The sequence below is a fragment of the Lissotriton helveticus genome, chromosome 12 (assembly GCF_964261635.1).
Source record: "Lissotriton helveticus chromosome 12, aLisHel1.1, whole genome shotgun sequence".
Lineage (NCBI taxonomy): Eukaryota > Metazoa > Chordata > Amphibia > Caudata > Salamandridae > Lissotriton > Lissotriton helveticus.
In genome coordinates, this window is record NC_136073.1 from 241,631,918 (window position 1) to 241,653,014 (window position 21,097).

Sequence of the window (21,097 nt, forward strand, 5' to 3'; positions counted from 1 at the left end):
TTGGGAGATTGGTTCAAGGACCGAATCGCACCCGGACACGATGGGCCGCCCGGGTGGTTTGGTGGCATCCTTATGTACTTTCGGTAAAAAGTACAAATGAGGGACCCGAGGGTACTTCTTTACAAGGTATTCTGCTTCTTTGGGACCCAGTATCCCTTGTTCCTTTGCATCATGGACCAGTTTAGAAATTTCTTGTGTGATCTGGGAAGTGGGATCTTGTGTAATGCGGCGGTACCATTCCTGATTGTACACGTGACTTCTACCTTCAGCTCGGTATAGTTCCTTTGACCACAGTACAACCGCTCCTCCCTTCTCTGCCGGTCTAATGATAGCATCTTGTTGATTTTTCAATTCACGGATGGCTTTTTTTTTTGTGCTTATAACCAACACTCAAACCAGATCTTATTATATTCACAGTTACGGCTATATCCAGTCCGTGTTCTGAGGAGAACCCCCAATCACCTTGTGGTTCGAAACGCGTTGACCCCGAGCCAGCGATAAAGAGGAAGAGTGCCACTAGAGACTTAAATAAAACCACACCCCTGGTCCCTAGTTGTGCAACTATATCAATATCTAATCACTGGCTCAGCAAGACTAGCAGGCAGTTTCCATGAAATGTGTTGTCCGCTGGTCTTCTGTTACAAAATCAGAAGGACTGGTGCCTATCTCTTTAAAAAAATTCACTTAGGCATCGCATTTATTTAATTTGTTTAATATCATTCTATTTCTGGTTTCATTGCAATCGTTTGTATTGATGATGTATATATTGATCACTTGTATATACTGTGCACACTGTCTTTTGAATGCATTCTTTATTGTTTGATGACTGTCTGTTTTCATGATATACAAAAGAGAAATGTAAAATATTTTTTGAAATTAAAAGAAAATAAATCAAAAACAAAATATTGACCACGTAGCACTCTCAGGCTGGGTGTGTTCATAAAAAACAAAAACAAATCATACCTGACTAGCCCCCTTTTCTTGTTTAGAATATTGTAGTGGTCCAAGCTAGTCAGAGACTGGACCCAAACCTTCCTTGGTTGCCCTTCCAGCAGGGAGGCAGTCCCTTGTGGTGGTCTCCTCCTGGGGCCAAGCAGCAGCAATTCTCCTCCTCCAGATAAACAGCAGCCCAAACACATGGGGCTCCAGTGGTGACTCGCAGAGGTAGTGCTACGGGGTGGTGAGGCAGGGCGGGGAGGGGCAGGGAGGGGGGTAGTGGAGTCAGACATACGACGGAAAGGACTAAAGTAAGTAAATAAACAAACTATTTACCTTGTGCTCGCTGCATCGCCAACTCGGCGATGCAGCGTGCTCAAGGTAAATAGTTTTATTTATTTACTTACTTACTTTACTCCTGGCCGTCGTATGTCCGACTCCACTACCCCCCAGGCAGCCCCTCCCTCGCCCGCCCCACCACCCCGCAGCACTTCCTCTGTGAGCGGCCACTGTGGGGCTCTAATACTTATACCCCTCAAAGCCTTTGAAGTCTTTGTACTAAATCAGTTCTGGAAGTCTCGCTGCCAGTGGCACCTTCCTCCTTTGATAGTGGGGTTCTGGATCCTCAATCACTCAGCAGGAGATGGAGCCATAGTTTTATGGCAGCAGCCCAGGCCTCTTCACCTCCAGGGGCTACTCCTCCCCCTACACTCCAGATGCAGGTCAGCCCGCTGCTGTCTTACCTCCTTCCCTAAGTCAAGATATTCCCTAGAGCCTATCACATTCAAATCCAGACAGTCAATCCACAACCAGGCGGAGAACCACAGAAATGTTAAAGCACAAAAACCCAGCCACTTCTCAAAGAGTGGTTTCTAAACACACAATGCAAACACCACCTTCACAAAAAGATGTGTTAGGCACACTAAACTACACCTCTCTATCTGAAGCCGTTGGGAAGAAAGGCTGGAAACGTATTACACAGCCTTCCCCATTCTGTCCGATGGGCAAGATGGCCTTTCAACAGTGAAAAACGAAATGGACAGTATTTCACTGTCAGGACATGGTACACACCTCAATACATGTCCTGCCTTTTACTTACACTGCACCCTGCCCAGGGGGTGCCTTGGGCCTACCATAGGGGTGTCTGATGCGCATAGAAAGGGAAGGTACGGCCTGTCAAGTGGGTGCACTTGTCAGGACAACATGACAGTTTAACAAACTGCGCACAGGCACTGCAGTGGCAGGCCTGAGTTCTCTCTTTAAGGCTACTTGTGTGGGTGGCACATTTAGTGCTGCAGGCCCACTAGTGATACCAAAGACGATGATGGATGGAGCGTTTGAGCAAATCAAACACTCACCGCCAGTCTACTGATCTGGGTTGAATCCATCATCATTCTTTAGCTCACTCCACCACCCCAGTTCAGACATGGCCATATGCAAATCATTCTGACCCAGTGCCTCATGGGTACAGTCCAGCCCGAACTGCCAAACCATGTCTTCCCTGGACCAGAAACAAGCATCCTGGGACCGGTTTCGGGTTCATAACCCTATTCAGCCATGCTATTTTAAATCCAGTGGCAAAGTGAGCAAGGGACCCACGTCTGGGCATACCCTGCCAACTTTGGGTGAACAAAGCAATACCAAAGGGAATGATGGACGGAGCATTTGAGCAAATCAAACACTCACCCCAGTCTACTAATCTGGGTGGAATCTATAATCATTCTTTAGCTCACTCCACCACCCCACTTCAGACATGGCCATATGCTAATGAGTCTGACAGTGTGCCTCATGGGAACAGTCCAGCTCAAACTGCCAAGCCATGTCTTCCCGTGACCGGAAACAAGCTTCCTGGGACCTGTTTCAGGTTCATAACCCTCTTCAGCCAGGCTATCTTGAATCCAGTGGCAAAGTGAGCAAGGGACCCACGTCTAGGCATACCTTGCCAACTTAGGGTGAACAAAGCAATACCAAAGGGGATGATGGACGGAGCGTTTGAGAAAATCAAACACTCACCCCCAGTCTACTGATCTGGGTTGAATCCATCATCATTCTTTAGCTCACTCCACCACCCCAGTTCAGACATGGCCATATGCAAATCAGTCTGACCCTGTGCCTCATGGGAACAGTGTAGCCCGAACTGCCAAGCCATGTCTTCCCTGGACAGGAAAACAGGCATTCTAGGACCGGTTTCGGGTTCATAACCCTCTTCAGCCAGGCTATCTTGAGTCCAGTGCCAAAGTGAGCAAGGGACCCACTTCTGGGCATACCCTGCCAATTTAGGGCGAACAAAGTGATACCAAAGGGGATGATGGACGGAGCGTTTGAGCAAATCAAACACTCACCCCCAGTCTACTGATCTGGGTTGAATCCATCTTCATTCTTTAGCTCACTCCACCACCCCAGTTCAGACATGGCCATATGCAAATCAGTCTGACCCTGTGCCTTATGGGAACTGTCCAGCCCGAACTGCCAAGCCATGTCTTCCCTGGACCAGAAACAAGCATCCTGGGACCGGTTTCGGGTTCATAACCCTCTTCAGCCAGGATATCTTGAATCTAGTGGCAAAGTGAGCAAGGGACCCACGTCTGGGCATACCCTGCCAACTTAGGGCAAACAAAGCGATACCAAAGGGGATGATAGACGGAGCGTTTGAGCAAATCAAACACTCAACCCCAGTCTACTGATCTGGGTTGAATCCATCATCATTCTTTAGCTCACTCCACCACCCCAGTTCAGACATGGCCATATGCAAATCAGGGAACACTAGTAGCATTTACATTACCAGCACTGGCACACATAGTGCACTTTACTAGGGATTTTACTAGTATGGCAAATATACCAATTATGGACAACCAATTACCATTAAACTTTACACAGGGAGCACTTGCACTTTGACACTGATCAGCAGTGGCAAAGTGCCCAAAGCATCTAAGTTGGCAATACCATATCAGAAAAAAGGCTTAGGGGGAAAGCAAAAAGTTTATGGAACTTTAGCCAAATAAGGCCAAGTCCAACAGCGTCCATAATGGACTAGCTGTTGATCATCCAAAACTACAGGAATGTATATACTCTTACACCCCAAGATGAATGGGTCAGGCAAACTACGGACGACTTTGTCGACATTATAGGGAACATCCTCTGTGTGTCTTGCCATTTTTAACAAACCGTGGCAAAGCAAGCATGCAATTAAAAAAAATATATTTTATTTTGTAAAGATATGCAATAAACAAAAACACTTTATGAAACATATTAAAACGTATTGAAAAAGAGTTCACCAGCTGCCCAGGCACACCAGCACTGGTGTTCCCTGCTTTACAGGGAAAATACTGCCGCTTATGGCTCAAGACGGCCAATGGATAAAGTGGGCAGACCCATTGCACCATGCTGTGTGCTGTAATGGGCAGAAGCAAAATGTGAATACCACTTGAACAGACCAATGGATGTAAAGGGTTTGTCAAATGAAGCTGTATAATAAATTAAATCATATAATTGTCATAGATTACTACTGGTACTTCTAAGCATGCAGGCACACTGAGAATAGTGATGGAACTCCTATTTTCCCAGGGAAATTGATTTTTGTTAAATAAATTGTACTACTGGCTTTGAATTACTATACCCTGAAGTCCTAGTTTAAACACATAAATTGGCTAAGAAAAAAAGAATAAAGCATGGAATGAACAAATTAATCTCAAAGTAAGTTGTTAATCCTCTTGCCCTAACACTAAATCGCACTTCTTTTTAGGGAGATGTGCCCATGTGATTAGGAAAAATGCTCACAGTGCAAGAACAGCACTGACAGAAGTAAGCTGGGCCATTGCCCCACGCTGTATGCCTTGGTGGAATGAAGCAAGATGTGAATGACAGGCAGATAGACCAATGGATGAAGAGGGCTGATCCAGAACCCCTTTTTATGTATTCAAATGTGTGCATCTTTTATTTATGATTTTTTCTAACATGGGGCTGACTACATATGGGGTGAATGCTGACATCATGCAGATCGCATAATACACCTTGATGTGCATTGTGCAAGGCGAGCCTGGCGCCTAATCCGTGCCCAGCTTAAAGGACAGTTACAGTTCAAACTTTTTGGTGGCTCTATCCTTGAGTTAGAATTACTGAAAGGAACAAGAGCCGGTCAGCGGTCTGAGGGAGGCTGCATAATAATCCTAGCTCGACCCTAGGTTTTCTGCTGCAGCTGTTCAGGAGGCTTCTCCCACTTACACAGAAGACATCCTGCAGCAAGGGGTGGTTAGAAGACATCAGTTGCTATTACCGACAGCGCACATGCAAATAACGTGACCAATGTATCATGTGGGCAGTCCATAGGATTGAAAAGGCGGGATTTCACCTCTAGAGTCTGCTTACCATTCTCCAGAATCCCGTCACAGGTCGACTGGACCTTTTTACCTGTCATAGAGTGAATTTAGGTAATCTAATCACAGCTAAACAGTTCAAATTCAAGATACCGAAATACTTTCCCCAAAGAACCACTGACTAAAGACTGAATTTAAAAGGTTTATTACATAACCAAAAATAGCTGGAGATACAGGCACCTCAGCAAGAGGTTCAAGAGATAAACAGGTACTAATACAAACATAATCCTACGGAAAAGTCTCAACCGGCTAATGAACAGAACGAGAATCAACTCCAGAATCATTAAACTAAACAGAATAGCTATGACTTGAGTTCTGGTACTCATCAAGATATAAGACATAGATTCAGATTAGTCTGTCCCTACTCTATGCTAGATGACATCCCTACTCAACAATAGCCCAACCTAACCAAAGGTGTCAGCCGTGGTGACTTCCTAAGAAGTTCGCCACCTTCTCTCTTAGACTAGAATTTCCATCTCCGCTGCTAAGCTCCTTGCCCATGCGACCGCTCTCTCTATCTCCTCAGCCATCTGCTCTGCCTCCACCCTCGGGGTGCTGTCCCTAATACGAAACCCCACAATGTTAATGACACGCCTATAGGTACGCCCCTCTAGAAGGTGTTGGGTTCTGTAAAATTCCATATGGCGTGGATCCATCTGTGTCTGTTCAGCCGGGCCTTGGGTCTCAGGCTCTTCATCCTTTCAAGTTGCCTCCTTGAATTCCGGGACTACTCCTCCATGTCTAGGTCTAGAATCCTAACATACACACACAATGGGCCCCTCTACTATCTGCTCGATGAGGCGCCTGCAAAGGAATACACGTAAGTAGCTCACAGTCTACGGATATTGCAACATTTTATAAAGGTCTTTTATAAATCAATTCTACAGTTATATGTCAAGCAAGGCATTCTCCAACAGGCCTACACCAATTCCAAAGGAACTAAGCCACTGCTTATTTTATAGGCCCAACGCTTTACATTGGCATTCCTTCTTCTTAGTTCGCTAGGCCTCCAACCTTAAACAGCAAATTCATTTTCTACTTTAAGCAAATCATTATATATATATGTAGACCGTTACATTTCAGATAAAGCGGATCTCAAGTTCAATTGCATTGCTAAACACACGTTGCATAAGAAGAAGGTTTCATTTTAAAAGCATCTATTTTCAGCAAGCATGGATTGCACCTTGTAACGTTGGCTCTGCACATTTTCTGATACCAATTTACCGTAGTACTCTTTCATACATTGCATCTAAACATGATTAACAGGCCTCTACATATGCGGGTGCTGACTACTTGTACATAAGCTGCACCCCTACAAATTTCACTTTAAATGGCGCTCTCTCAGTTCCCCTCTTTGATGACCCGTGTCATCACCACCCTCACATCATCCTCAGGGTAAGAACTAAACTAAACAGAGCTTGTGGCCATTTTTCCCCTCTTGAGCATCTCCAATGCTCTCAAACTGCGGTGCTGATTGTCTTGCAGTCTTTCCATTCGCATCTCTTGCACTCTCATTGATCTTGCCAACCGGTTCGACCTGTACCATTTGTACAGCCTCACTAAACCCCACAAGGCAATCACACATGCCACTGCTATGAGGAGGGGTCTCAGTACAAACCCAAGGAAACCCTTTCCTAGGTTGGCAAACCAGTTTCCAACCTTTCCAAATCCCTTGCCAACAGTCTCCCATGTATTCTCTTGGGTCAAGTCCTCAATCTCATAATGAATAGCAGTAATGTTGGTTATATATGTCTCCAGATCCTCAGAGTTGTCTGGTATATAAGTGCAGCATTCCTGAATCTTCAAACGTTTGCAGACTCCGCCCTCTTTTGCTAGGATGACGTCTAGGGCAAGACGGTTCTGTAAAACCATTGTCCTTATCGACAACATCTCACCCTCGACCAACACTAATGACTTGGCTGTATTCATTGACAGTTCATCCACTACAGTTGCTAATCGCCTTATCTTGATGTCATTCAAAATGACTCCCAACATAGGTATCGCTGCTCCAAACACATCTCCAATAATTGCTCCAGCATTCTCTCCTCGCCTTACCCTCCTCTGGGACCCTCCCTCCAAGAGAGCAAAATCCTCAGTATGGTAAATCTTGGGAAAGATAATTGCTAGGTAACACGTTCCATACCACTTCTCTGGCAATCTCACATACGCATTCTTTCCACAGACAAAATATACAGTAGGGATCACCTGCACCACGCTCTTCAAGAAATCCTTTGTGTAATACTCTAACGTAAAGGTGTGTTCACACGTGGTATGACCTACATACACATTCTCATAATAAGTCTGTGGACGGTGAAGGCACAACTTTCCTTTCTGTACTTCATCTAGAGCTATTGGACCTTAACTCCCTCTTGATTTGTGCTTCTTCTCCTCTTCGGTCCAATCTACCTTTCCTTGTCCTGAATCTCGCAACTGTTTTTGCTTCGTGTATCTGTCTTCTACCTGCTCAATGAACTTCTTTTCCACCTCTGACAATGAACAAGTCAAATTGTGTCGGTGTGCATACGGGGTGTCTAGCTCTTGTGTGGGAATGAAAAAATATCCCAGTCTGTCTTCTGATTTATAATAGTCCCACTTATTCAAGTGCTTGTAATTTGGGATTTCTGGTAACACAGCATCATAATTTGAAAAATAATATTCAAAATGATTTCTACCATACAATATGCTAATCAACAAACTACATGAAATTCTATATGTCAATGGAAGGTGATGGTATCTAATACCCTCATCTACTGAAGCTGGCAATTGCATACACACATAACAGTCTTTCGCATCCATTGCATCAATGTATTCATACAGCAGCTTTGCATATGCGTTCTGCCCAAAATTTCCTTTAGACAGATCTGTATGTAACCTACGACTTTCTGCAGCCAGTAAAGCCTTTTCTCTGCTTTCTCTTTCCTCCTCCTGGCTAGGGGTATTTGGTGTCGGTGCCCCCTCAGCCTTCTCTACCTGTTTGTGTGGTGCAAAATAGGAAACTGAAACTACTATAACTATAAGGAGAATCACTCCTGCTAAAAGGGTGCCTACTATGCACTTGGCTCTACGATTCGGGTTTTCAGGCGCCATGGTCTCGGCTCAAGCAGTTCGTTCTCGGAAAGCACCCAAAGTCTCTTTTCTTTGTTACTTGAGTTTTTTGAACCACACCTGGCAACAGAAGTTCTTGTTTCAGTTCTTCTTTTCAGACAGCCCTAACCCTTCTCCGTCCTCTGTGGAAAGTCCCTAAATTTCTTCTTCTTCCACTCGGCTCTAGGTTAGTTTTAACAGCTATTCACAAAAGTCTTTTCAAAGTTCCTTTCAAAGTCTTTTCAAAGCAAAGCACAAAGTCAATCAAATTCAAAAGTTCAAAGTTCAGTTCACGGCTCTTAATAGTCTATGATTATACTTGATCCGATTGCCTGCAACACATAATCCAAAAGTTCCATGCGAAGCACAACTACATCATAGGCTGGCATGTCCGGAACAAAGGTAGGAAATACCAGTCTTTCCAGGAGTAAATCAGGTATCTTGCTTAGGAGAGGGGGATTAGGAATGGTGAGTGTCAGGATACCTTCAATTTCGAGTCCAGGTACCAACAGCACCACTTGCAGCTTAACATTGGGGATTGTGCTGGTCACCTCCACTGACCTCACCCTCCCGGACCTCAGTACCCCTGGCATTGGCAATCCTAACATTTGTGAAAGGATAGGTCCACTCTGGAGTGGCATATCTTTGGCACGGTACTCGCACCCTCCTTGACCTTCTCGGACCACTCTGCGCAGCTCCTTCGTTTTCCCCTTCCAAATCGGACTCTTCGGACACAGGGGCAAGTTCTCTTTCGGAAGCCAATCTCACATTCATTCGCCTCCGTCTTTTGGCCCAATGAGCTTCTGCACCTCTTGCTCGCCAGCCTCTTGTTTGCACTCCCTGTTCGTCTTCCCCATCAGTTTCTTCTGTACTCTGATCACCTTCTCCGCCACTTCCTTCTTCTGGGGCGGATTCAGTGTCGCTGTCGTCGTGATCATACACAGCTTGATCAGGGGAGTTCCCAACTTCTACCAGCCCCCCCACAGCTTGACTTGTTCCCTCTTTCGGATCCTCTTCGTCGTTATTGTTCTCATCCACGAGAGGAGCTGTTCCTTCTTCAGGTGCTGGAGTTCGTCGGGTGTGAGAAGCATGGACCCAATTCGGCAATCCGCCACACTTCACGGCAGTAGTGGTTACGAGTATCACCTGGAAAGGTCCTCTCCAGCGTACATCCAGGCAGCTCTTCCTCACGTGCTTTCTCACGAATACCCAGTCACCGGGGCACAGGTCGTGACAAAGGTCGCTAGCAGCCGGAACTTCAGCAGCCTGCACCTGAAGGGACACAGAACCGATGACATCAGATAGTCCCCTGCAATAATCAAGAATCAGGTCATCTGTGATATTCAGCAAGGCAGTTGTAGGAATAGATGGCAGTCTCATAGCCCTCCCCATTAGGATTTCGTGAGGAGAGAGCCCTGTCCTCCTATCCGGGGTACTACGCATACTCATTAATACCAATGGCAGTGCATCGGGCCATTTCAGGGACGTGGATGAGCACACCTTTGCCATTCGGGCTTTTAGGGTACCATTGATCTGCTCTACCATGCCAGAAGCCTCTGGACGGTAGCTACAATGCAGTCTTTGATCAATGTTCAGAGCAGAGCAGAGCATCTTCACAATTTCGCTATTAAAATGTTTTCCTCTGTCCGATTCCAGAGAGGTCGGAACCCCGAATCGTGGCACCAATTCCCTCAACAATAGTTTGGCTACAGTGAGTGTATCGCACCTACGAGTGGGATATGCCTCAACCCATCTAGAGAACACACACACAATCACCAAGACATACCTAAGGCTGTTACACTTCGGCATTTCAATGAAATCTATTTGCATCCTGTAAAAAGGTCCGTCGGACCTTCCAATGTGACTCAGTGTAACTGGAGTTCTTTTCCCAACATTTATCTGTTGACATGTCACACATCTCTGACATACTGCTTCGGCAGCCTGTCTAAATTTGGGATTGTACCATGTCTGTCTGAACACACGCAACATCGCATCCCTTCCCAGATGCACAGGACCATGTATCTGTCGTGCCATCGCACTCACCAGCTCAATCGGCAACACAGCTCTTCCATCAGCTGAAACCCACATGTCCAAATCTCCCTTGACACAACCAGCCGATTCCCACACCTTTTTCTCTTAATCTGACATCTGACCTTGCATGTCTCTCAACTCTTCCCAGGTATCTGCCACCTCAAGCATCATGCTTAGCTCAGTTCTTTCCCTCGGTCCCTCAATGTGTTGTTCAGTAAAGGAGTATCCCTGCTCTGCACAATAGCGTGCGACTTCATCAGCATAACGATTCCCCATTGTCACAAAGTCCGTGCCTCTGGTGTGAGCGGTACATTTTACCACTGCTATTGCGGCAGGACCTTGCAACGCCTCCAGCAATAACCTGACGAACTCTCCATTCCTGATTGGGGAGCCTGATGATGTCATGTAACCCCTCTGCGACCACAACTGTCCGAAGTCATGAACCACCCCAAACCCATATTGGCTGTCGGTGAAGATGGTAATCCGAATTCCGTTGGCTGCCAGACAGGCACGCGTCAACGCAATGATCTCAGCCACCTGAGCGGAGTGTACTCCTTCCAGGCAGGCTGCTTCAATTATTCCAGAAATAGTACAGACAGCAAATGCTGCTCTCAACTGACCAGTATTGTCTCTTATGCATGAGACATCGACAAAATAAATTTCATCGGGTCTGTCAATGGCACATCAACAATATCCGGCCTAGGTTTGGTGCACAGTTCAGTTACATCAAGACAATCATGGTCTTCCCAATCATCATCTATATCATTTGGTAATGGCAACAAAGTAGCAGGATTCAAGACAGAGCACCTCCTGAGGGTCACATTCTCTGCAGCAAGTATAACCTGCTCGTAGTGTGTGAGCCTATTGTTGGTCAAGTGCTGCGTCCTGGTCCTGGTCATCAACAATTCCACAGAATGAGGTACATGCACTGTCAGTGGATATCCCATCACTATGCTTTCACATCGTTCAATGCTGACACCTGTTGCAGCAACGGATTTGAGACATCCGGGCAATGCTGCGGCTACTGGGTCTAAGGTAGCCGAAAAGTAGGCAACTGGTCTACGGACTCCTCCATGATCTTGCACTAGAACAGCTAAAGCACATCCTTCCCTCTTGCAGCAGAATAATGCAAATGATTTGTGGTAATCTGGCATCCCCAGAGCCGGAGCACGACACAAGTCCTCTCTCAGCTCAAGAAAAGCCATCATACAATCTGTGTCCCATGGTACCGGATCAACCACGTCCTTGTGCGTCAGTTTTTGCAAGGGTTTCGCTTTCAGGGAAAAGTTTGCAATCCATTGTCGGCAATAGCCAACCATGCCCAGGAACATTCTAACCTCTCTCTGGGTCGAGGGCACAGTCATTCTCATGATCGTTTCAATTCTGTCAGGCGACACCTTCCTCTTTCCCTGCTCTATTCTGTGACCCAGATACTGCACTTCTTGCAGGCAGTACTGTAACTTGTTAGGTGATACCTTGTGTCCATTCTCTCCCAAATAGTTCAACAAGGCGATGGTGTCAATCCTACAAGCATATTCGGTGTCTGACGCAACAAGGAGGTCGTCTATGTACTGTACGAGAACTGAGTTCTGTGGCAGTACCAGACTCTCCAGATTCCTTTTCAGCAACTGATTAAAGATCGATGGGCTCTCTGTATACCCTTGAGGGATACGGCACCATGTTAATACGCGACTCTCTATTTTGAACGCAAAAAGAAATTGGCTTTCCTCATGCAGTGGGATGGAAAAGAAAGCTTGACACAAATCAATCACAGAAAACCACTCAGCTTGGAACGGTATCTGAAACAGTATTACTGATGGATTCGGTACCAATGGACAACATGGGACGACTATGCTGATAATTTTTCGTAGGTCCTGCACTATCCTGAACTTCCCACTTGGCTTCTGCAAGCCCATTATCGGAGAGTTACAAGGACTGCCCATAACCTCCTTCAGAATCCCTTGTCTAATCATGGACTCAATTACGGGTTTTATTCCTTCCAATGTCTCTGGGGTCAGCTTGTACTGTGGTGTTCTAGGAAAGTCAGCATTCTGTTTCACTTGGATTCTGACAGGTTCTACTCCTTTGATCAGTCCTATCTCCTCCCCCGTAAAGTCCCACACCTCTGGTGAGACTGAATCTCTCAAATCCCAGGGAAGTTCTTCCACAGTTATGGCAGGGTACAATTCAATGCACATGTGCGTGTTTGCAACTTTAAAATCAGCATCGTCATCATTAGTCTGCAATTCTACTCCCTTGGGGGTACAATAGATGGTGCAATTGAGTTTACACAAAAGATCTCTTCCTAGCAAACATACAGGACTGGAATCGCACACTACAAATTGGTGTCTATCTCTGAAACTTCCGATCTTTACCGGGACTGGCTCAGTCAATGGGTTTGTCATTCTCCTGTTCGCTACTCCTACCACTTGAATAGTTTGTCCTGAAAGGGGCAGATTTGGGACCACCGCAGACCGCACAGTAGATCTGGAAGCACCAGTGTCGACCAAGAAAGTAGTGGGGTGCCCGTCTACGTCAGCCTCTACAAAGGGTCCCCTCTGATCTACCTCCAGCACTGCTCCAAGGGTACAGTCTTCCTCCCCATTCAGGCACCGCCCTGACACTGGATCAAAGAAATAGTGCTCATCTCCCTCGACTATGAAGGGCATCTGCCTGTAAACCTTGTTCCCTGCTGAAATCTTAGGTGGTTGAGGAACCGGAGCCCTAGGGGCCGATGTCCCCCTTTTGTCATTTGGGGCTTAGTCACTGTCACCTTCCGTATCGGAGGGGCTTCGACTTCCTCCTCCTCCTCCTCCTCCTCTTGCACCTGATTGTCCGGATTATGGGGGCACTCGCGTCTCCAATGCCCAACCTCATGACACTGATGGCACTTGGTCGTCTTTTTCAGAGTCGCTATGTCTATCCTAGGTCTCGGACCTTCTTCGTTGTCTTTTTTATGTCCCCCTGTCTTCCTGCTCATGGTGCCATTGCCTGACTGGCCCTGTCCTCCCGCTTGCATCTGGACTAACATCAGTTTATCCTTAAGCTTCTTTGTCTTCGAGTCTATCTCATCACTGCAGTACCTCGCATACCTCAGAATCTCATCTAAGGGCTTGTTTTGCCAACAGATCAAATGTTGCTGTATCATGAGGCAGATATCAGGCCTCAATTCCAGCACGAACTTGGATACGAACTGTCCCATATCTTTTGGATCCATCACATCTAATCCGCTGTACTGTTTAAAAATCAGCAATAGCCTCTCATAGTACTCATGCACCGTCTCTTTTGGTTCCTGCCTAGTCCGATCTATTTTTACCCAGTCTATGTCCTGTGGTGGTACCTTAGTCTTCAGCCACGTGATCGCCTGCTCGTACTTTGCCATTACCCTAGGTGACGGCCCGTTTGTGGCTGTATCTCGCTCTGGCTCCGCTGTGGGCCATTCGACACTGACTTTGCACGCTATCCACAAATCACTTGGAACCACAATGTCAAACCGTGTGTTTAAATCAATCCACAGCACCTTTGAGATTTTAACGAACCTCTCTACCTGCTTGTACCATTCCACTGGGCTCTCTCGCAACTTTGGGAAAGTGTTAGTAAAGGCAGCCAGATCTCCCCTGCTCCAGGGTACATGTACATATCCCCCATGGGCCACCTCCCGCAAGGGGTACGCTTCGGCATGCATCAACCCTCCTCCCGGGGGTGTCCCAATAACACTCCGCCTAACAGTCTTTTTCTTTGACCACCTTTCCTCCCATCTCTCCAAGTTGGACCATGTTCGGATTCCCATGATCAGCTCCCTGATATGGGTTTTTAACCCGATCACCCTCTTTTCTTCCAGGTCTTGATCTGAGTACTGTAACCTATGGCCCCCCTGCAAAGCTTTTGTCTTTGTCAAATCCACCTCATACTTGTTCGCTAATTCTGAGAGTTTCTCATGAGCAGTCCTAGCCTTCCGAGTGACATCCTTTGCCACGAACAATAGCTCATCTGGTTCGTAAAGTTCAATTATTTCTAGCGGCAGTGTACCTTCCACTATTTCCTCTACTTCTGACTTTAGTCTCAGCACGTCTAACCTTCTTGCCTTTATTGCCGCTCTCAGTGTGACTTGGCTAGAAGTTTCCTTAGAGTCCCTCCCGCTGCCGTTCTGACTCTCTCTTCTGTTCTCTTCAGGTGTGTTAGGAGGAACCCTTCTACCCTCACAGGTCTCGCAGTCCCACTCCTGCCTGCTGTTTCCAGAGGTGTGGTGGGACGTCCCCCTGCTTCCCACACCTCCGCGTTCCCATTCTTGTCTGCTTTCGCTAGCTGCACAGTGAGAAACCATCCTATTCTCCTCGTTCTCCGACCCAAACACATTCCTCGACCTGTCGCTCTGGGTATCCACAACTGTTTCCCAAGTTCTCAAATCTGGCCTTAACTCCCTCATCGACTTCGGCCTTGGTCCTCTCAGATCCATCGATCCCCTCCAACCCCCTCTGTCTTCCGAAGGGTCTGCCGATGTTACCAAAGGGGTGCTCCGTCTACAGGTCTAGGTAATGTCTTCCACCCATCTGTCACCTGAGTTCTGCCATCGCTTGCACTCCTCTCACTCCCCATCTGGGGTGTACTCTCATTATGGGTCTGTTCTGGATTGTACACTGATACTATGGGACCTATGGTAACCGGTACTGTAAGGGCATCTGGCAGTTTCTGAGAATGGACACCATCTTCCACCCGTACCTTCTGTACTGTAAATCTTCCCACTACTCTCGCTACCGGTGAGGGTGGAGGTGCCTTTTCTCCCTTATCTGGGGTAAACTTGTCCCCTGGGGTTTCCCATCCGTTCCCCATTGGAACTCCGCCTTCCCCTGTTGGGGCTTCCCAGTGCTTTCTCAATGGTTGCGTTCCCTCTAGCTCTGGATTGTATGGGGGTGGCCTTTCTGACAACAGCCTCTCTATTAGGCTGTCGTCCGTCTCACTGTCTTCATCCTCTGTGATCTTTTTCTGCCCATCCCCTGCACTTTTCCAGCAACGGATACAACTTATCTACTGCAATGGTCTGTACCCTCCACCTCTTTTCCATGGCATCCCATCTCGCTTCTTGAACTGCCCTTACCGATCGTTTTACTCTTTCCTGTCTCCTGTCTCTGTTCCTGTCGTGGGCTGCCCTGATCCATGCATTTAGCGCTTCAAACTGTGTTGGTCTGGGCAAAGGTCGCAATGCAGCCATAATCGCTTCCAACTGGTATAACACTTCTAGTCTAAACGTTCCATATTTAGGAAAAGTCAATTCCTCATTTCCATCTGTCATCTTACACCAATTATCAAGCCACAATATGGTATGCAACCCACCATTCGCTGCCATATAATAGGCTGGAGTATCCTCGGGTGGAGCCTCCTCACCGCCCGAGGTTCTATCTTGTTTTCTCCTTTGAAACATTTCCGCAATACTTTAAAACATTTCATGATGAAACCCACAACGTTTCCTTGTTTACAACCCTCGTTTACTTCCTGATGACAATCCACCAATCTCAGCGCGGCTTCACACTAACCGCCCTATCACAGCGCGGCTCCTTCTGACGTCACTCGCCTCCGTTTCGCATCAGTTCCCCTCCTTTCTCCGATGTCTCGCCGGTCACGCATGCGTCCCAATCATACACTAGAAATTATTACTTCCGACCAAGCAACCACTTCTTTGACTGTACGGCCACAGTCTAACTGTAATTGTCACCTTTCCCGGCAAATGCCTGTCCGCGAGCGAACAGACAATCACCTCAACTATTCAACACCCGGTAACTTCCGACCAGCGTCCGTTACCTTCACACTCCTTCGGGCGATCAATGGTACCTCATGACCCCCTTTCACAATGGTCGACAATTACTTTGGATGTTCGATACACCCGAACCACTTAAGCTCTCCTTGAGTTTAAGATTTTCACCGGTTGCGCGCGCTCACAACCTGATCTCCTTTCACACTACTGGCATTCAGCTCCGCAAGACATTACAACACAATGACACAACATAACACCGCAATCTAACAACGCATGACCCTTTTCATACTCACTCTCCTCCGACCTGCTGCTTTCTGCCGCACTGTTACTCTCCGTCAGTTTCCATGGAACGCCATCCTCCATCCGCGATTCTCTGGACGCTCTTCATTTTAGTCTCTATGGGCCTCGGGGAAATCTCAACCTACTTCTAGGTTACCCTTACTCCAGAAGATAAACCATCCTACTCTGCTACCAACTGAAAAGGCAGGATTTCACCTCTAGAGTCTGCTTACCATTCTCCAGAATCCCGTCACAGGTCGACTGGACCTTTTTACCTGTCATAGAGTGAATTTAGGTAATCTAATCACAGCTAAACAGTTCAAATTCAAGATACCGAAATACTTTCCCCAAAGAACCACTGACTAAAGACTGAATTTAAAAGGTTTATTACATAACCAAAAATAGCTGGAGATACAGGCACCTCAGCAAGAGGTTCAAGAGATAAACAGGTACTAATACAAACATAGTCCTACGGAAAAGTCTCAACCGGCTAATGAACAGAACGAGAATCAACTCCAGAATCATTAAACTAAACAGAATAGCTATGACTTGAGTTCTGGTACTCATCAAGATATAAGACATAGATTCAGATTAGTCTGTCCCTACTCTATGCTAGATGACATCCCTACTCAACAATAGGCCAACCTAACCAAAAGGTGTCAGCCGTGGTGACTTCCTAAGAAGTTCGCCACCTTCTCTCTTAGACTAGAATTTCCATCTCCGCTGCTAAGCTCCTTGCCCATGCGACCGCTCTCTCTAGCTCCTAAGCCATCTGCTCTGCCTCCACCCTCGGGGTGCTGTCCCTAATACGAAACCCCACAATGTTAATGACACGCCTATAGGTACGCCCCTCTAGAAGGTGTTGGGTTCTGTAAAATTCCATATGGCGTGGATCCATCTGTGTCTGTTCAGCCGGCCTTGGGTCTCAGGCTCTTCATCCTTCCAAGTTGCCTCCTTGAATTCCGGGACTACTCCTCCATATCTAGGTCTAGAATCCTAACATACACACACAATGGGCCCCTCTACTATCTGCTCGATGAGGCGCCTGCAAAGGAATACACGTAAGTAGCTCACAGTCTACGGATATTGCAACATTTTATAAAGGTCTTTTATAAATCATTTCTACAGTTATATGTCAAGCAAGGTATTCTCCAACAGGCCTACACCAATTCCAAAGGAACTAAGCCACTGCTTATTTTATAGGCCCAACGCTTTACATTGGCATTCCTTCTTCTTGGTTCGCTAGGCCTCCAACCTTAAACAGCAAATGCATTTTCTACTTTAAGCAAATCATTATATATATATGTAGACCGTTACATTTCAGATAAAGCGGATCTCAAGTTCAATTGCATTGCTAAACACACGTTGCATAAGAAGAAGGTTTCATTTTAAAAGCATCTATTTTCAGCAAGCATGGATTGCTCCTTGTAACGTTGGCTCTGCACATTTTCTGATACCAATTTACCGTAGTACTCTTTCATACATTGCATCTAAACATGATTAACAGGCCTCTACATATGCGGGTGCTTACTACTTGTACATATGCTGCACCCCTACAAATTTCACTTTAAATGGCGCTCTCTCAGGATAATGGAGGGTACCTGTGGAAGCACACAATCCTAGTACACATCCATACATGAAACAGAAGGCTGCAGGCGAGGAACAAGTTAGATTGTTCTGCACATCCATCCAGCTATCTGTCTTTCTTTCTTTCCTTTCCACCATCCTAATTTCCTGACAGCCTAGCCTCTCCTCTCCCCTCCTCTCTTCTGGTCTCCTTTCGCCCCTCCTCTTCCCTCCTCTCCATTTCTTTCTTTCTTTCTTTCTTTCTTTCTTTCTTTCTTTCTTTCTTTCTTTCTTTCTTTCTTTCTTTCTTTCTTTCTTTCTTTCCTCTTTCCTTCCTCCTCTCCTTCTGTCATTGCTTCCTTTCCTCCCACCTGCGTTCCTTCCATCATTGCTTCTTTGTTTCTTTATGTTCTTCCTTTCCTTTTATCGTTTCTTCCTTCGCTCGCTCTTTCCTTCAATCGTTCTTTCCATACTTTCTGTAATTTATTTTCTCTTTCTTTCTTTTGTTTCTCCATTTCTGCCTCCTTTCCTACATTACTTCTGCCTTCTCCGTGGCTTCCTTTTTTCTTGCTGCTTCCTAAAGCTCTGGGATATTTTTACATCTTCATTGTCTTTTACTCACTTTATCCATTTAATCCTTTTCAAAATATTGATTTCTCTGCTTCCTCACCACTCTCTTGCTGCAGCTTCGCCATGATGTGCTATCGGATTTCATTAACTTTTGTTTGTCTTTGATCCCCTAGTGTCTTGTCTGGGATTATGACTCCAGAGGAAAGCACGACTTCATTGGAGAATTTTATGCAACATTCGAGGAAATGCAGAAGGCCATCGGCGAAAATAAGGTGCTTTGATTTCTAAAGGTCACAAAATGTGCGGTAACCTTCTACATTTTGAAAATCCTTCTCGAAAGTCTTTGTGAAAATGCTAAACTATGACATTTTGGTCACAAAACAAGTCAGACAACTCCTAAATATATTTTGCGGGGATGTTATATAAATAATGGTTGTACACTTAGGCTGCAAGAAAGGCTAGTTCAATTTCGAGTTCTAGCAGTCTTTGTACTTCATTATTTTCTGGTATGTGTATATTTTTAGGTGCTTGTTTGTAAAGTGACAATTAAAAGGGCAATAACTAAGAGCAACAGTATAAGAAACTCAGAGCAACCATAGTACAATTTGGGCAGTGCCAGTCAACAAGATAAGGGGGATATCTATGAGTGGTGTACACTGCCCTTCCACTTCTGTACTTTGATCTGCCATATTTGGGAGGAATTTCTCGCCACCACCGTCCTCAACCCACCGTCATCCTCCATTTTGGGTTTGGACAGAACCTGCCATGGATGACCTTAAAGTCCTGTGAGTGGATCACAGAGGCGAGCACCCACACAGGCAAGGACTACACATGGTTCCCTCGAGTTTTAACTCTTTACCTGCAGTGCAGGTCTTACGAGCCTCTAGGAATGATTACCTCTAGGAGTATTTCAGAAGTATTTTTTAAATTTCTGTGCATGCACCCATATGTTTAGAAGTATACTGGATTGCCCATCTGTTTTTTTAAGCTGCACAAGCAGAATGTTCTCGCTGCGTCATTGTTATGCAACTGCCTGCTTGGTAGGGAGGCCTCAGCTCACAACCCCTCTCTTTCCCATGCTCTCCTCACCACCAGGCATCCATCAGCTCTAAAGCCCCTAGCCCCTACATCCCCCCCACCCAAAGTATATGTCCACTCATACCCATGCTCTCTGGCAATTATGCGCTTCGCTACTAGCAATGAACACCCCCTTACTGTACTTCACCCACATCTATACCTTCTTCGCAATATTCCTCTTCATATTCCCATATACCCAGGCACTTGTGCTCTCAAGAATTGACTATGGCATTGCTGTACTGACTGGAACAGCCAAGTCACACCTGGGACCCCTCAACTCCACCCTCAACGCTGCGGCAAGAATGATCACAGGAACAAAGAAATTTGACCACATCTCACCGGCACTCAAAGAACTGGAATGGCTCCCGATTGACCAACGAGCCAACTTCCGCACAGCCTGCCTCACACATAAAGCCTTGCATACAGGCAAACCAGAATACCTGGCCTCTAAACTCAAAAGGGCTGGACAGTCCAGGAACCCCAGAAGCTCCAACACACTCCTGCTCATCCCGCTGAAATCACAGAAACGCAAGACCTCTAATAAATCCTTTGCGGGGAACGCTCCCAGGATTTGGAACGCCATCCCCCCACATATCAGAATGACCGCCTCCTTCCCACAATTCAAAACGCTACTCAAAGCCCTCTTCCTTGAACGCTCCGGTGCTTAGCGAGAAGCCCATCTCCCAACAGCAGAAATCTGATATCCTTTGCGGAACTCAAATCTAACCGATTTGCCCCCGAACTCCGTCTCTTATTGCGTTATTATTGTTGTTGTTTTGTTGGTGTACAGGCTTTATCTCCCTCCTATCGTTTCCGATTCTTGTATTCTATGCTTATTGCCTTGGTTGCATTTCTCTATTTGCTGTGAAGCGCTCTGATAACCCCGGGTCCAGCTAGCGCTATACAAAACTTCAATAAATAAATAAATAAATAAATAAATAAATATTCTTGCACATTCAAAGGCAGTGTTTCTAACCCACATACCTGAGCATTAATCTCAATTAGAACATTGGAATGTGGAGCACTCCATTGAAGACAATGGAGAGCTCAGTGCTTCTATGGGCTGGTAAAGGCCCGCAAAGCAACATCCCAATGTTTTCACAAAGGCCTCTTGGAGCCCGAGGTGATTTAAATCCCCTCAGGCTACGGCGGGCTACAAGGATATATTACAGCTCCTCCCACAGCCCAGGCCCAACCACTTCCTCCATGGAGGAGCTGCAAGGAGTCTAGCACATGTTCTCCCTCCCCAGAGCGTACTTTGCTTATATCATTTTAACCTCACCACACCCTTGGGCCCAATAATAGGTTGTCGCTTCATTGATCTTTCCTCACACCCTCACCAACAACTGTTCCTTGCCTGTACTTAAGTAACAACTAGGCCTGGATGGAATTTCAATTACTCCGGAGTAATTGGAGCAATTTCAGTAATTTT

The 21,097-nt window shown here is 46.2% G+C and overlaps 1 protein-coding gene across 1 annotated transcript in view; it reads left to right on the plus strand.

The window, feature by feature from the left end:
- The window catches only part of CPNE7 (copine 7), a 640,312-nt gene that overhangs the window by 509,214 nt on the left and 110,001 nt on the right, over positions 1–21,097 (plus strand). The window contains exon 7 of the mRNA XM_078669226.1: positions 18,762–18,860. Coding sequence (XP_078525352.1) covers positions 18,762–18,860 — 99 coding nt within the window. The remainder of the gene's footprint in view (positions 1–18,761; positions 18,861–21,097) is intronic.